General features: G+C 49.6%; 1 protein-coding gene across 1 annotated transcript in view; it reads left to right on the top strand.

Annotated features, from left to right (window-relative positions):
* The window catches only part of LOC100625564 (phosphatidylinositol 3,4,5-trisphosphate 3-phosphatase TPTE2), a 78198-nt gene continuing 63668 nt past the window's right edge, over positions 1218-15747 (top strand). Inside the window, 6 exon segments of the mRNA XM_021065571.1 lie at positions 1218-1566; positions 8645-8692; positions 9706-9759; positions 11854-11901; positions 12915-12968; positions 14883-14936. Coding sequence (XP_020921230.1) covers positions 8649-8692; positions 9706-9759; positions 11854-11901; positions 12915-12968; positions 14883-14936 — 254 coding nt within the window. The 5' untranslated portion in view covers positions 1218-1566; positions 8645-8648.

The following is a 15747-nucleotide window of genomic DNA, read 5'->3' as shown; positions in this document are numbered from 1 at the left end:
CCAAAGGGGCAGTGGCTGCAGCGACTCTAAGGCTTGGAGGGCAGCCCATGCCGCAGGGACCAGCTGCTGGCTATCCTGTGCTATGGGTCAGTGGTGGTCCCTGTGCTCTTGAGTGAGGACCCCAAGGGCATCATGTTCCGTGTCATATACAAAAAGGAAAATGGGGAGTTCCCACTGTGGGGCAGGGGGTCAAGAATCTGGCTTTGCCGCAGCTGTGGCTCGGATTCTATCCCTGGCCTGGCCACATCCATGTGCCACGTGTGCAGCCATTCAAAAAAATTCTGAAAGTGGTACCTATATATATATAAAAAGGAAGTCTCAGCCTAGTAAATGATAGGGCCAGAGGAATTAAGGGAAGAGTGGGTCTCTGGCAGGTCCTACGTGAAAGGGAATAGGTTCGGAGACAGGAAGCTCTTGAGGTGCATCAGCGACGCCCACAGTTTAGACTGGGTCGCTTAGTGTTCCGAGGCAGGGGCTGCTTTATAGTAGGGGGGCTGAGCACTGACGGAACGGCTCTGGTCCCCAATCTATGGAAACGTTTCTCTAAGCCAGTTAGAGGGAGGATGGGCAGAGGCCCTGTCCCAGGCTTCCTCAGAGCCTCATCATTGAGAACTGAGAGAACGTTGGAAAGGCTGGTTGGAGGGCTAAAAAGGCCAGAGATTGGTAACAATCTCTTTTCCCAAGTCCAGGCTCTATGGAAATAGCAGAAACTATGAGGGTGTTGCTTTTCATTTGCTGGAGTTGCAGATTAAGAATTTTAGTGGTCTGCCTTTCAGGTGACTCAACTAGAGTTCAGGAGAGCTGGTTTGCTAGACTAACTACATCTGGAGTGCATGGCGTTTCCCATTCCGTCCTGGTTTAGCCTGTGAATGAACAGAGCTGCAAGTGACTTGGGTGCAATCAACACCTAAAGGAAGATGAGAATTTTCTTTTAAAACAATCTCAAGTCGACTATAAGAGTTATAACCAGGCTCATCCGATTTTTGTGCGTGAGCCTGCGTTTTGTTCCAATCAGCAGGCTTTGGAAAAGCCCTAGGAATTGCTCTGTGAAGCCACCTAGTGATTGTTGAGCCTGATCATGCAGTAAATTAGCAGGCTGGTTTTGACACTGGAGATAATTATTGGATCCATTACACCTGTAACCTGTTTTCACTGATGAAACTTGCTTTATCTTCACAAAAGCTTGCCTGTCCTCCAAGAGTCTAAACAATAAGAGGTTTGCTGAGTTGTTGCTCAGGAGCTTAGAGTCAGCTGTGTCCAGTTTGAGTTCCAGCTGGTGAAGACTGGTTAAGACCACCCACCCTCTAACTGCGCGTGCTCATACCCTGAAGCGCCTTTGACTTGTGCCTGCGTAGAATGAAGATCGCCTCCCCTTTTTCTTGTCTCCAGTCGCTTTACCCGTGATCCCCATACCCCAGCCCCCTCGCCTTTGGGGAGATGGCTTTGAGACTTATTCTTCTGTCTTCTTGCTTGGCTGCTGCGTGGATAAGTCCTTTCTTTCTCTGTCGCAAACCCTGGCGTCTCAGCATTTGCAGTGCTGGTTGTGGGGCAAACGAACCTGGTTCGGTAAGAGTTTCCCAGTTGCATTTCTTTCAGGATTTCCCCAGTTGGCAGTTTTTTATTCAGTGTTAGGCCTGGCTTCCACGGACAACCGCATAAACTAGCTGATGACACTCAGAAAAACCAGCTAGATAAGTTTGAGTCTGTCTTCCATTACTTTGGGAAAATCTCTGCTGTGGCTCAAAGTGCAGCTCTCGTTCAGGGAACAGAAGAAATTAAATTTAGTCTCTGGATCCTCAGGAGGCTTTATTTTTTATGTTTTACTTTTTCAGCAGCCTTAATTTTAAAGGGATAGATTCCAAAAAGGTAGAGGAAAAGGGAGCGGGAAGAGTTTAAGAGAAAAAGGGAAGTTAGGAGTTTCCATTGTGGCAGAGAGGAGACATATCTGACTAGGAACCATGAGGTTGCAGGTTCGATCCCTGGCCTTGCTCAGTGGGTTAAGGATCTAGCGTTGCCATGAGCTGTGGTGTAGGTCACGGATCCAGCTCAGATCCAGCTTGGCTGTGGCTGTGGTGTAGGCCTTCAGCTACAGCTCCGACTAGACCCCTGGCCTGGGCATCTCCATAAGCTGCGGGTGCAGCCCTAAAAAGCAAAAAAAAAAAAAAAAAAAAAAAAAAGGAAAAGAAAAAGGAAAGTTAGGCAAGAGAGTTCGTAGGGGGGAAGTGAGGATAAAGAGGAGGTATAGACAACGTAGGGGGAAGGGTGACGATGCCATAGAGGCAGGGCCTGAGCACAGGAGGGGAGGAGAGAAACACGTTAGCGCCAGACACCCCCTTTCTCTTGAAGCTTAACCACTGAGTTTCGTACTGGTTCCAGGCACCTGTGGGAGTCTCTGCCTAATTACTAGCTGACCACTCCGCTGCCCGAGCTGACATCAGCGGTCATACTGTACAAAGAAGAGAGAGCTTAGTTTCTTGATCCCTTAAGAAAAATCAGTAACAAACGCTGGGAAAAGGGAATTATCTGATTTCCAGTTGTTACATTATCTAAGAGGTCCGGTTTTCAACAAAGTATTAAAACATAGAAACTAGGGCTGTGAGTTCAGAAGAACTTAATAGTCTTTTTTTCTGTCCTCTTATGTGACACAGCTGGGGGGGATAGGGTTGTCTTCCGGCCCTTCCCCAAGGCCATGCAGGCTCTGGTAAAGTGGTTTTCTTGAGGGCAGGATCCTCTGGGCCGTTTCCAAATGGTCTGCCCTCGAGGTTGTTAACCTGACATCGAAGTCGGTGACTGTGTTTGACTCATTTCTTGTAACTTGCAAAGTTACGTCATACTAAACAGATGGGGCTTTAGCCTCTTTTTTTCTGTACCATCAACTGACCATTTATCCCCCATCAGAACATACAGCCACACAGAAGGTCAAATTGATCTTTATTCCTCTTCTGAGGGTACTTTTTATAATTCCCAAACAGAAGTTCTAAGTTCCACCTACATTTTTAAAACTTTGTTTTCTGCGCTTGTTTTCATTTGTTTGGTATTTGTTTACACCTTCGGATTAACTCTACCAGGAATATGGGTGTATCTTTATTTACAGCTAATACTTGATTGCTTCTTCTCAACCCTGTGAAACGGTAGCTTGAGTGAAATGAAATTTTGTTTTGCCTCCTCATGCCTCTATCAACCTGGCCTGTCTTAGTCAGTGTTAATATCAGCCAGAAAATTATCCAGCCCTCTGGTAATTCTCTCCAACCTGTGGCGGAAGTCAAGAGCTAATGTAAGCTTTATCAGAATTGGAGTAGGTAAGAAGCTTCCCCTCCATTAGATGCAAAAGAAAAAAATAACGGGGGAGACACTCTGCTCTGAGATGATTATCTGGGACCTTTGATCTTGGGAGCCCACTCCCCTCAGAGAACAGCAGCTGTTCTTTCTTTCTTTCTTTCGTTGTCTTTTTGCCATTTCTTGGGCCGCTCCTGCGGCATATGGAGGTTCCCAGGCTAGGGGTCGAATTGGAGCTGTAGCTGCCGGCCTACGCCAGAGCCACAGCAATGCAGGATCTGAGCCATGTCTGCGACCCACACCACAGCTCATGGCAATGCCAGATCCTTAACCCTTAGAGTGAGGCCAGGGATCGAACCCGCGTCCTCATGGATGCTAGCCAGGTTCGTTAACAACTGAGCCATGACTAGAACTCCCAACAGCAGCTGTTCCTAAGCCCTTGCGGGTCCAGAACCAAGTTCAACTGCTCAGATCACCTGGAATCTGTTGTGTACGGTTGCCATGGACACGGAGTTCCATTTCCTGTACTGGCTTGTTACAAGCCCAGGTAAAGGCTTGGACGGGAACCTCAGGACAAGGTCCTCCAATCCCGTCCTCTGCCCTCTCGTAGGCCGATGTTGCCTATTGGTCTCACAGAGTGAGAAGCGGGACAGCTGGAGGGTGGGGGGAGAAGGGACAGGGTGAGGGTCCTTGGACCACAAGGACGGGAAGGTTTGCCTTGCGCTCAGCTGTGGGGAGCACTAATGTTCCTCTTCCCTTCCAGGGACTTCCCAGAGCCCCCTCACCCCCAAGGACATGGGGGTGGAGGGTGCGGGGGCACTAAGCCGAGGCAGGACCAACTAGCAGTAATCTTGTGGCTGGCCAGGAATTGGGCTGAGGTTTAATTTAACGGACGTGGTTTGGGGATATTTATAAATGAGAATGAATGGGGAAAGAAAGAAACAGCCTGAAAAGGCAGCAGGAGCGAAAACTGCTACCAGGATCTTGAGTAAATTTCGCTCCCCCTTAGGAAAAGGTGTACCCAAATGTTGTACAAAATGTGCCCCATCACCCCGCAGCCCCAGCCCCTTCTGAGATGCAGCGCCTCTGCTAAAGCAGCTTTCCGGCAGGTAAGGGGGTCCGGGGCTTGTGAGCCCCCCTCCCCCCGCCCTGGCTCTTGAGGACCAGCATCTCTCTGCAACGGAGGCAGTAGCCTCCGAGCACAGGGCTTCCTCTTGCCACTGCTCACGAGCTGGTGTCCCTTAAAGGAATGGAATTTACAGGTAGCTGGGCCCAATCCCCAAATTCAGAATCAACACGGATGCCCAGATTGGTCTGCTTTTGAAGTTCTTTTTCCGTTTGTTTTCATGGTTCTCTCCTTGCCCAGAGTTGAGGGGCTTTGTAGCACTGGCTGCCTCAGTGTGGACCTAATATTACCAGGTGCTAACTCGGCAGTGTGCTTGGCAATGCCTTTCATTCTCCAGTGACTTCCAGTTTTCCTGCGTGAAATCTGCCCTGGGACATGTCGAGGGTCGCATCGCTTTGCTTTCCCACCCTTGTGACTTAGGCCACAGGGTATTTCAGGATGGAAACAGAATTCATGATGAAGATGTAAAATTTGTTGGAAACGGGTTGGTTTCACCTGAGGCCTGTGTAACTCGTGGGCAATCTTTAAAGTGTCCTGTACTTGAGCTAAACTTTAATTTTACTGAATACTCGGGAAACATTTTCCTCGATTTCTTGAGCCAAAATACCGAGGGCAAATGCCCAATGCGTATTTCACACGCTTGATAAAATTGCCAAGTGTTGGAGGTTTTGTTTGTGGCTCCAAGACTTAGGAAATGCCGATCCATATCCAGTTAAATCCTCTGTGTGACTTTCTAACTGGGGGTTAGCGTGTGTGTGTGTGTGTGTGTGTGTGTTTCTTTTGTCTCTTTAGGGCCAAACCCACGGCTCATGGAGGTTCCCAGGCGAGGGACTGAATCAGAGCTGTAGCTGCCGGCCTATACAACAGCCACGCAAGATCCGAGCCCCAGCTGCAACCTACACCACGGCTCATGGGCTCATGGCAACGCTGGGTCCTTAACCCACTTAGCAAGGCCAGGCATCGAACCCGTATCCAGAGTCCTCATGGATACTGGTCAGGTTCATTAACCGCTCAGCGACGGTGGAAACTCCTCATGTGTTTTAAGCACATTAAGTATATCGTGCGTGTATGCTTTTCCTTTTCTTACATTAATTGTGGACTGAATGAGCCACAAGACAATACCATGCAGAGATAAAAGGAGAACTCTTTATATTCCTGGTTCCTTTGCATCAAAAACATAAGTATAGGATTCACGTTTACTGAATTTTAAGGATAATTCTCAGATTTGGTTACCAGAATAGAGAACATGTGTCCCTTCTTTCATCGTAAATGTAAACTGTATGCAAACGAAATGGGCAGACTCAGAATTTAAAGACTTTGTTTTATGTCTATATTTTCCTTAGCCACCACAGCTTCGGCAAGGTGCCAGTCATAACATGCACATGCCAGTCATGGTCCCTTTAAATTTCTCCTCGAGGGGTGGCCGGTTGCCTTAATGCAGGATGTTCTGTCCATAGGGGGTGACCATTTCTCAGGGATGGTCACTACAAGGCTTTCAGTTATCCCATCTCCATCAACACCTGAAACAGGACTAATGACCACAAAGAAAATCGTGGTGCAATGATTTTTGTTTTATTTTTTAAATTTTATTAATTTACTTATTTTTGCCTTTTTGCCACTTCTCCGCGGCATGTGGAGGTTCCCAGGCTGGGGGTCCAAACGGAGCTGTAGCCGGCGGCCTATGCCAGAGCCACAGCCACTCGGGATCCAAGCCAAGGCTGCACCCTACACCACAGCTCACGGCAAGGCCGGATCCTTAACCCACTGAGCAAGGCCAGGGATCGAGCCCGCAACCTCATGGTTCCTAGTCGGACTCGTTAACCCCTGAGCCATGACAGGAACTCCGATGGATGCATCTTTGGTAGCGAAGTTAGTGGTGTCCAAATGGGCATATTAGAAATGCTCAAATGTTGAAGGTCTATGAATTGGTGACGATAAGTAATGGTAAATCTCTCAAGGGATGTAATGAGGACCCGGTGGAGCCATACTCGTGAAGCGTCAGCACAGTGCCTGGTACTTAGTAAACGCCGTTTAAATGTGGGCTGGATGAAAGCGCACTTCTGTGGCACTATTTCTTTAATTGGGGGAATTTTAGCCTGATTAGGTTTCAGCGTTTTCTTCGTTCATTCTTAGATGTCTGTAATGCAGATGTTACGTTTTTATCACCCGTATCAGCTGGCTTTTCTTTGGACTGTTCTCTCTTTTTATAAACAGCTATTTTCTGGGGGTTTATCAATCTCATCTTCCAACACTCATTTGTTGGGCACATGTATGCAAACTACTCTTTATCCCGTGAATGGATTCTTTATTTCTACAATTAGGCTTTTCCATCGGAAAGGTCCTGCTGGGTATTTTCCTTGTGATTTCCTGGCTTATTTCATGTCACCAACGTCTTTTATCTGGAAGTGTGCTTCTTCTCATCTGGAAACCTTGGTTGGTGGCATCCAAAGGTGCTTCAGATGGTATTTGTTGTCCAGGGTGTTGCCATTGGCCCCTTTGATAACTTGTACCAGGGAAGGGCTGAAGGTTTGCTGGGGACAGTCTCAGTTTGTGGCTCTTGTCTCCTCATAATGATCTGTAGTGCACCCTTGTCACTTCCAAAACGGTCCTGTCTTGTGGGGGGTGTTGTATAGTCCCCCTAGTTGAAAGCTAGGACCTGGGCTGGGTTTTTCTCAGCAAGTTGAACGTGAGTGGAGGTGATGAGCCCGGACACAGGGAGTCTCAGTGACCATGAACCGCCGTGACTGGGCAGGTTCCCTGGTCAGGGTGTGTCTCCTCTAAGCGCCTGAGCAAAGCAGCATCGGAGGAGGCTGTCACCTGGGGCTGGAGGCGTGAAGGCCAAGGACTGCTCTCGAGCCCCTGCCATTAGGTTCTCATGGGCTAGCCTGAGGCTGCTCTACTATTTCCTAACCACATCTGGGTAGTTGCTCCTGGTTTCTGCTGAGAAGGCAGTGATGGTCTGCAAGCCGCTCAGGGGAAAGGCAAGAGGAGGTCTTAGTTTCTCCGCCTGCGGAGCCCCCAGGCTGCCCACCAGGAAGGCTGGACTCGTGTAGGGCCTCCCAGGGTTGCTGTTACTATTGTTCTTCCTGGGAATCCACACTTGGATTTGACTTCTGTAGGTCTGGGAGGAATCCAGGATTTCCCAGAGCATTATGGCCGTATATGCCTCTGAGAATCTTGAAGTGTTTTTGAAATTTAAAATATGTACCAGCTTGTATCGTTGTCACGTACTGCCATTTTTGCATCACATCTGATGAAAGCAAGCTACCTAAAAACCATGAGTAGCTGTGGAAGTGGTGACTATTCAGCATGATATTGTGAGGCTGACAGGTGCGGGTGTGTTTTCACGTGTCTTGTGTTTCTGATGAGGAAACTGAGTTGTACAGAGATGAAATTAGCCAAGCCAGGGATTTGGTGGTAGGGAGTTTTCATTTTGGGTAATATAACCAGATGTCTTTTTTGAAATAAATCAGGGGAAAAGGAATCACTGTGAACACATGCTCTACCTTCAGTTTGGAACAAGATTTTAAATATCACATGTGCCACCATTGGCTTGCCGATGGTTCTCTAGCAAAAGGTGGGAGGGACTATTCCGTGATATTGGAATATGCAAGTTCTGGCATTCTTATTTTTTTCCTGAAAAAGTTCATTAACTGCATCTACCTCCTTATCCCTGTACGAAAATCTCTGTTCCCCAGGTTGATTTTTTACTTTTTTTTTTTTTTTTTTAGGGCGGCACCAGCAGCATATGGAGGTTCCCAGGTTAGGCGTCGAATCGGGGCTGTAGCCACCGGCCTGTACCACAACCACAGCAACGCGGGATCCGAGCCACGCCTGCAGTCTACACCACAGCTCACGGCAACGCTGGATCCTTAACCCGCTGAGCAAGGCCAGGGATCGAACCTGTGACCTCAGGGTTCCCAGTCAGATTCCTTTCCACTGCGCCCCGACGGGAGCTCCTCCCAGACGGATCTCGTGGTGCGCGAATGGGCGGCAAGGTGGGGAAGAAGAAAGGCGCCTTCGCAGGGAACGCTTCCCTCCCTTTCCCCTTTCCTCCTCCTCCTCCTCGTGGATTCGCACACCCGCCCCCCAGACTGCACCCTGAAACGAACGGGTCTTCATTTCTGCCGTTATTCCTTTATGATCTCACTTGTCATCGCCCAACCTTCTGCCTGAAAAGGAGAACCTGATGGCCTTCCAAGGTGTCTGACTTTCTTTTTTGTCCGTTTCACCCTTTGGCAGAACCATGGATGCCTCGTTGGTCCGTTCTGACGGAGCGGCCAAGAAGGGGTGAGTGGACTGATCTGGGCGGCGAAAGGTGTTGGGAGCAGTGATGGCGATGGAAGGGTCTAGAAAAGACCGTAGGCTCCTGTAGGTACCTTTCTATTTAGGGCTCGGTGGGCAAAAGAAGAGGTTGCAAGTGGGCGAATCCGTTTGTGTTGGTGACCGTTGGTATTTAGCAGCCAAAACTCTTAGGGAGTTATCAGAATGTCTCTGTGTGAGCCTGCGAGACAGGGCCAGGGGCGGAGGGAGGAGGAAGCAGCCGTGCAGGGGGAGCACGGAGCCCTCGACAGGGAAGAGCCGCCCTCCTTGGGTCTCGGTTCTGCCCCTCGCCCTCCAGAGTTCTGCTGCCATCTGAGGCTGCTGTTCCAGCTCTCAACCCACCATCGTGTAGGGGAGCCCCTGTCTCTCTCAGGCTTGTAGTGACTTGTACCCCACCGAGGACCAGAAAGGAATGCATGATGCAGGCAAAGGAAGGAAGCAGGGGAGGGACGTGAGAATCGGGACCCTGGGGAAATTCACAGGGGCTGGAAGATCGTATACCTACAAACTGCCGTTGCGTGGTGAAGTCAGGGCAACCAGCGTGCCGTCTCTTGATTTGTGAGCCTTTTTCGACAGACCTAAGGTCTTCGTTGCAATAGACTAAAGCTCTGTTTGTGGAGAAAATACAGGTTGCCCGGTGACAGATTTCCGAGTCGAGGTTTATTTTTGTTTGTTTGCTTGTTTTTGCTCTTTCAGGGCCGCACCTGCAGCACATGGAGGTTCCCTGGCTGGGGGTCGAATCGGAGCTACAGCTGCCCGCCTACACCACAGCCACAGCAACGCCAGATCCTTAACCCAGGGATCGAGGCCAGGAATCAAGGCCGCAACCTCATGGTTCCCAGTCGGATTCGTTTCCACTGCGCCCCGACGGGAGCTCCCCGAGCAGATGTTTAGAGTTCAGCCAGTTGACCAAGGGAAGCCTACTTGTAACCAACTCGATGAGTTCAAGTGAGTTTGACCGTCTATTTCTAATTCCTCAGGAGTGACTCAGATGACCTTATGGCGGTGATATGTGACGCCACCGTCTCTGGAAGGTGAGGCATAGCTTGCGGGGGATGGGGATGGGGTGGAGCCATGCCAGTCTCCGGACTGTCCCTGGCAATGCAGAGTTTTCTGGATCAAGGATTTCTGATTCTAAAATGATAAAACCTCCAGTGAGCTCTTTGTTATGTTTGCTACATATTGTACGTATATTTTACGTATATTTTCTAGTGGAGGCGTTCTCGTTGTTCGGATAAATTGATGACATTGCTTTTGCATGTAGACTATCACGGATGATATGCTTCTGCATCTCTTGGTATTCAACAGAAGACATTTTGGAGCACCCACCGTGGCTCCGCGGTGACGCACCCAACGAGTCTTCACGAGGACACGGGTTCAACCCCTGGCCTCGCTCCGTGGGTTAAGGATCCAGGGTTGCCGTGCGCTTGTGGTGTAGGGCACAGGTGTGGCTCAGGTCCTGCCTGGCTGTGGCTCAGATCCTGTGGCTCAGATCCTGCCTGGCAGCTCTAGCTCCGAACCGGCAACTGGCCTGGGAACCTCCACGTGCCGTGGGCGCAGCCCTAAAAAGAACAAAAGTAAAATTAAGGAGGACACTTCTCCAAGCTTGATGGTCGTGATGGAGACATGCACTGTCCTAATTCATGTGACGAGGTTTGTGGGAAGTTTGACAGGAGGGAACGGTCGGTGAAACAGCTTCTTGGGAAGACAGGGTTTATTCGGAGGCAGAGGGAGAACAATAGAAAGCTAAAAACACGTTTGGAAGGAGAAGGGTATACGATACGTTCCTTCTAATCTAGAGAAAAACACCATTTAAAAATATGGATCACACTTAAACATTCTAGTTTGAAAATGTGACCACATCCTTAGAGAGTAATTTCATTACAGTCGCATTCTCAATACACCAATGCAGAAAGCCGCTTGCTCTTCAGCTGTGATCTTTCCACACGTTTCCTGGCTGTGACCTGGCTCCCGGGTGTGTGCGTTTCTGCCGATGGGCCGATGGGCCTGAGTAGCCAAAGCAAACATGTTTTGCTTAATTTGGGGGGCTCGCTTTGGGTTTTAATTAATTTCGGCTTGTTTATGCATAGTCTTACCGAGTGCTTCCTACTGCACCGGTCCGAGGACTTTTGTAACGGGCTCACCACGGGGCCACGATACCTTCTGAAACCTGCTCAGGGTCTCGGGCTGCAGAAACATCCCTGTGATTCTTCGTCTGCTTCCCTCTTGGCCAGTTAGTGCCTCATCCGATACTGTGCCCGTGTGAGAGAGTGAGGCGTGCTGAAGGAAGAAAGCAGCGGTCACTTTGCAATTTGTGGGTGTCTAGACAAAGATGACATGGCAAAGAAAGGGGGGACTAATGAACACAAACAGTTCTTCAAACTACCTATGAATTTCCATTTGCTGTGACCCCTTTCACCATGGGCTGAGAGAGGCGTGTGTTCTGCCCCTTCGTTGGTGAGACGGGTCCTAGAAGGTGCCCGATGGTTTCGATGGATGGTGGCGACAGAGGCGGGTGTGTATGGCGTGCCGCCTGTCAGGCCTCAGGCACTTGTCAGGCCAGCTCTATTTCGCTTGTTGTTTGTTTGTTTGTTTTTTGTCCTTTAGCCATTTCTAGGGCCGCTCCTGCGGCATATGGAGGTTCCCAGGTTAGGCGTCGAATCGGGGCTGTAGCCACCGGCCTGTACCACAACCACAGCAACGCGGGATCCGAGCCACGCCTGCAGTCTACACCACAGCTCACGGCAACGCTGGATCCTTAACCCGCTGAGCAAGGCCAGGGATCGAACCTGTGACCTCAGGGTTCCCAGTCAGATTCCTTTCCACTGCGCCCCGACGGGAGCTCCTCCCAGACGGATCTCGTGGTGCGCGAATGGGCGGCAAGGTGGGGAAGAAGAAAGGCGCCTTCGCAGGGAACGCTTCCCTCCCTTTCCCCTTTCCTCCTCCTCCTCCTCGTGGATTCGCACACCCGCCCCCCAGACTGCACCCTGAAACGAACGGGTCTTCATTTCTGCCGTTATTCCTTTATGATCTCACTTGTCATCGCCCAACCTTCTGCCTGAAAAGGAGAACCTGATGGCCTTCCAAGGTGTCTGACTTTCTTTTTTGTCCGTTTCACCCTTTGGCAGAACCATGGATGCCTCGTTGGTCCGTTCTGACGGAGCGGCCAAGAAGGGGTGAGTGGACTGATCTGGGCGGCGAAAGGTGTTGGGAGCAGTGATGGCGATGGAAGGGTCTAGAAAAGACCGTAGGCTCCTGTAGGTACCTTTCTATTTAGGGCTCGGTGGGCAAAAGAAGAGGTTGCAAGTGGGCGAATCCGTTTGTGTTGGTGACCGTTGGTATTTAGCAGCCAAAACTCTTAGGGAGTTATCAGAATGTCTCTGTGTGAGACTGCGAGACAGGGCCAGGGGCGGAGGGAGGAGGAAGCAGCCGTGCAGGGGGAGCACGGAGCCCTCGACAGGGAAGAGCCGCCCTCCTTGGGTCTCGGTTCTGCCCCTCGCCCTCCAGAGTTCTGCTGCCATCTGAGGCTGCTGTTCCAGCTCTCAACCCACCATCGTGTAGGGGAGCCCCTGTCTCTCTCAGGCTTGTAGTGACTTGTACCCCACCGAGGACCAGAAAGGAATGCATGATGCAGGCAAAGGAAGGAAGCAGGGTAGGGACGTGAGAATCGGGACCCTGGGGAAATTCACAGGGGCTGGAAGATCGTATACCTACAAACTGCCGTTGCGTGGTGAAGTCAGGGCAACCAGCGTGCCGTCTCTTGATTTGTGAGCCTTTTTCGACAGACCTAAGGTCTTCGTTGCAATAGACTAAAGCTCTGTTTGTGGAGAAAATACAGGTTGCCCGGTGACAGATTTCCGAGTCGAGGTTTATTTTTGTTTGTTTGCTTGTTTTTGCTCTTTCAGGGCCGCACCTGCAGCACATGGAGGTTCCCTGGCTGGGGGTCGAATCGGAGCTACAGCTGCCCGCCTACACCACAGCCACAGCAACGCCAGATCCTTAACCCAGGGATCGAGGCCAGGAATCAAGGCCGCAACCTCATGGTTCCCAGTCGGATTCGTTTCCACTGCGCCCCGACGGGAGCTCCCCGAGCAGATGTTTAGAGTTCAGCCAGTTGACCAAGGGAAGCCTACTTGTAACCAACTCGATGAGTTCAAGTGAGTTTGACCGTCTATTTCTAATTCCTCAGGAGTGACTCAGATGACCTTATGGCGGTGATATGTGACGCCACCGTCTCTGGAAGGTGAGGCATAGCTTGCGGGGGATGGGGATGGGGTGGAGCCATGCCAGTCTCCGGACTGTCCCTGGCAATGCAGAGTTTTCTGGATCAAGGATTTCTGATTCTAAAATGATAAAACCTCCAGTGAGCTCTTTGTTATGTTTGCTACATATTGTACGTATATTTTACGTATATTTTCTAGTGGAGGCGTTCTCGTTGTTCGGATAAATTGATGACATTGCTTTTGCATGTAGACTATCACGGATGATATGCTTCTGCATCTCTTGGTACTCAACAGCAGACATTTTGGAGCACCCACCGTGGCTCTGCGGTGACGCACCCAACGAGTCTTCACGAGGACACGGGTTCAACCCCTGGCCTCGCTCCGTGGGTTAAGGATCCAGGGTTGCCGTGCGCTTGTGGTGTAGGGCACAGGTGTGGCTCAGGTCCTGCCTGGCTGTGGCTCAGATCCTGTGGCTCAGATCCTGCCTGGCAGCTCTAGCTCCGAACCGGCAACTGGCCTGGGAACCTCCACGTGCCGTGGGCGCAGCCCTAAAAAGGACAAAAGTACAATTAAGGAGGACACTTCTCCAAGCTTGATGGTCGTGATGGAGACATGCGCTGTCCTAATTCATGTGACGAGGTTTGTGGGAAGTTTGACAGGAGGGAACGGTTGGTGAAACAGCTTCTAGGGAAGACAGGGTTTATTCGGAGGCAGAGGGAGAACAATAGAAAGCTAAAAACACGTTTGGAAGGAGAGGGGTATACGATACGTTCCTTCTAATCTAGAGAAAAACACCATTTAAAAATATGGATCACACTTAAACATTCTAGTTTGAAAATGTGACCACATCCTTAGAGAGTAATTTCATTACAGTCGCATTCTCAATACACCAATGCAGAAAGCCGCTTGCTCTTCAGCTGTGATCTTTCCACACGTTTCCTGGCTGTGACCTGGCTCCCGGGTGTGTGCGTTTCTGCCGATGGGCCGATGGGCCTGAGTAGCCAAAGCAAACATGTTTTGCTTAATTTGGGGGGCTCGCTTTGGGTTTTAATTAATTTCGGCTTGTTTATGCATAGTCTTACCGAGTGCTTCCTACTGCACCGGTCCGAGGACTTTTGTAACGGGCTCACCACGGGGCCACGATGCCTTCTGAAACCTGCTCAGGGTCTCGGGCTGCAGAAACATCCCTGTGATTCTTCGTCTGCTTCCCTCTTGGCCAGTTAGTGCCTCATCCGATACTGTGCCCGTGTGAGAGAGTGAGGCGTGCTGAAGGAAGAAAGCAGCGGTCACTTTGCAATTTGTGGGTGTCTAGACAAAGATGACATGGCAAAGAAAGCGGGGACTGATGAACACAAACAGTTCTTCAGACTACCTATGAATTTCCATTTGCTGTGACCCCTTTCACCATGGGCTGAGAGAGGCGTGTGTTCTGCCCCTTCGTTGGTGAGACGGGTCCTAGAAGGTGCCCGATGGTTTCGATGGATGGTGGCGACAGAGGCGGGTGTGTATGGCGTGCCGCCTGTCAGGCCTCAGGCACTTGTCAGGCCAGCTCTATTTCGCTTGTTGTTTGTTTGTTTGTTTTTTGTCCTTTAGCCATTTCTAGGGCCGCTCCTGCGGCATATGGAGGTTCCCAGGTTAGGCGTCGAATCGGGGCTGTAGCCACCGGCCTGTACCACAACCACAGCAACGCGGGATCCGAGCCACGCCTGCAGTCTACACCACAGCTCACAGCAACGCTGGATCCTTAACCCGCTGAGCAAGGCCAGGGATCGAACCTGTGACCTCAGGGTTCCTAGTCAGATTCCTTTCCACTGCGTCCCGACGGGAGCTCCCGGAGTAGATGTTCAGAGCTCAGCCAGTTGACCAAGCGAAGCCTACTTGTAACTAACTCTATGAATTCAAGTGAGTTTGACTGTGTATTTTTAATTCCTTAGTTGTGATCCAGATGACGTTACAATAGTGATTTGCGACGCAACCGTCTCTGGAAGGTGAGGCATAGCTTGGGGGGGATGGGGTTGTGGTGGAGACATGTCAGTCTCCGGACTATCCCTGGCAATGCAGAGTTTTCTGGATCAAGGATTTCTGATTCTAAAAGGATAAAGTCTCCGGTGGTGTATACTGAGTGCCTTATGCTCTGTATTTTTTTTTTTAATTTTATTGTAGTAAAATTGACTTACAATATTGTATTAGTTTCCGGGGGACAGCAAACTGAATCATTCTCAAATATAAGTATATCCTTTCTTTCTTCTCATACAGGTTATTATAAACTGTTTTTAGGTTTTTCCTGTTGTAAACAGTAGGTTCTTGTTAATCATCTATTTTATTCAGTAGTGTGTATATGTTATTCCCACCCTCCCAATTCTTCCCTCCCCCTATTGCAGTGGTTTCGCCTATGGTAACCTAAAATTTGGTTTTGAGATCTGTGAGTTAGTTTGTTTATAAATAAGTTCTTTTGCATTATTTTTTATTGGATCCCACATATAAGTGATAACATATGATATTTGTCTTTCTCTGAACTTTGCTCAGTATCATAATCTCTAGATCCATCTGTGTTGCTCAAAAGGCATTATTTCATTCTTTTTGTGTCTGAATAATATTCCATTGTATATATGCACAACATCTTCTTCATCCATTCTTCTGGTGATAGACATTTAGGTTGTTTCCATGTCTTAGCTATTGTAAACAGTGGTGCATTGAACACTGATGTGCATGTATCTTTTCAAATTATGGTTTTTTCCAGATGTATGCCCAGGGGTGGGACTGCTGGATCATACGGTAGTTCTGTATTTAGTTTCTTAA

This window comes from Sus scrofa, chromosome 11, assembly GCF_000003025.6.
Source record: "Sus scrofa isolate TJ Tabasco breed Duroc chromosome 11, Sscrofa11.1, whole genome shotgun sequence".
In the NCBI taxonomy this organism is placed as follows: domain Eukaryota; kingdom Metazoa; phylum Chordata; class Mammalia; order Artiodactyla; family Suidae; genus Sus; species Sus scrofa.
This window is presented reverse-complemented; position numbering and strand designations above follow the sequence as displayed.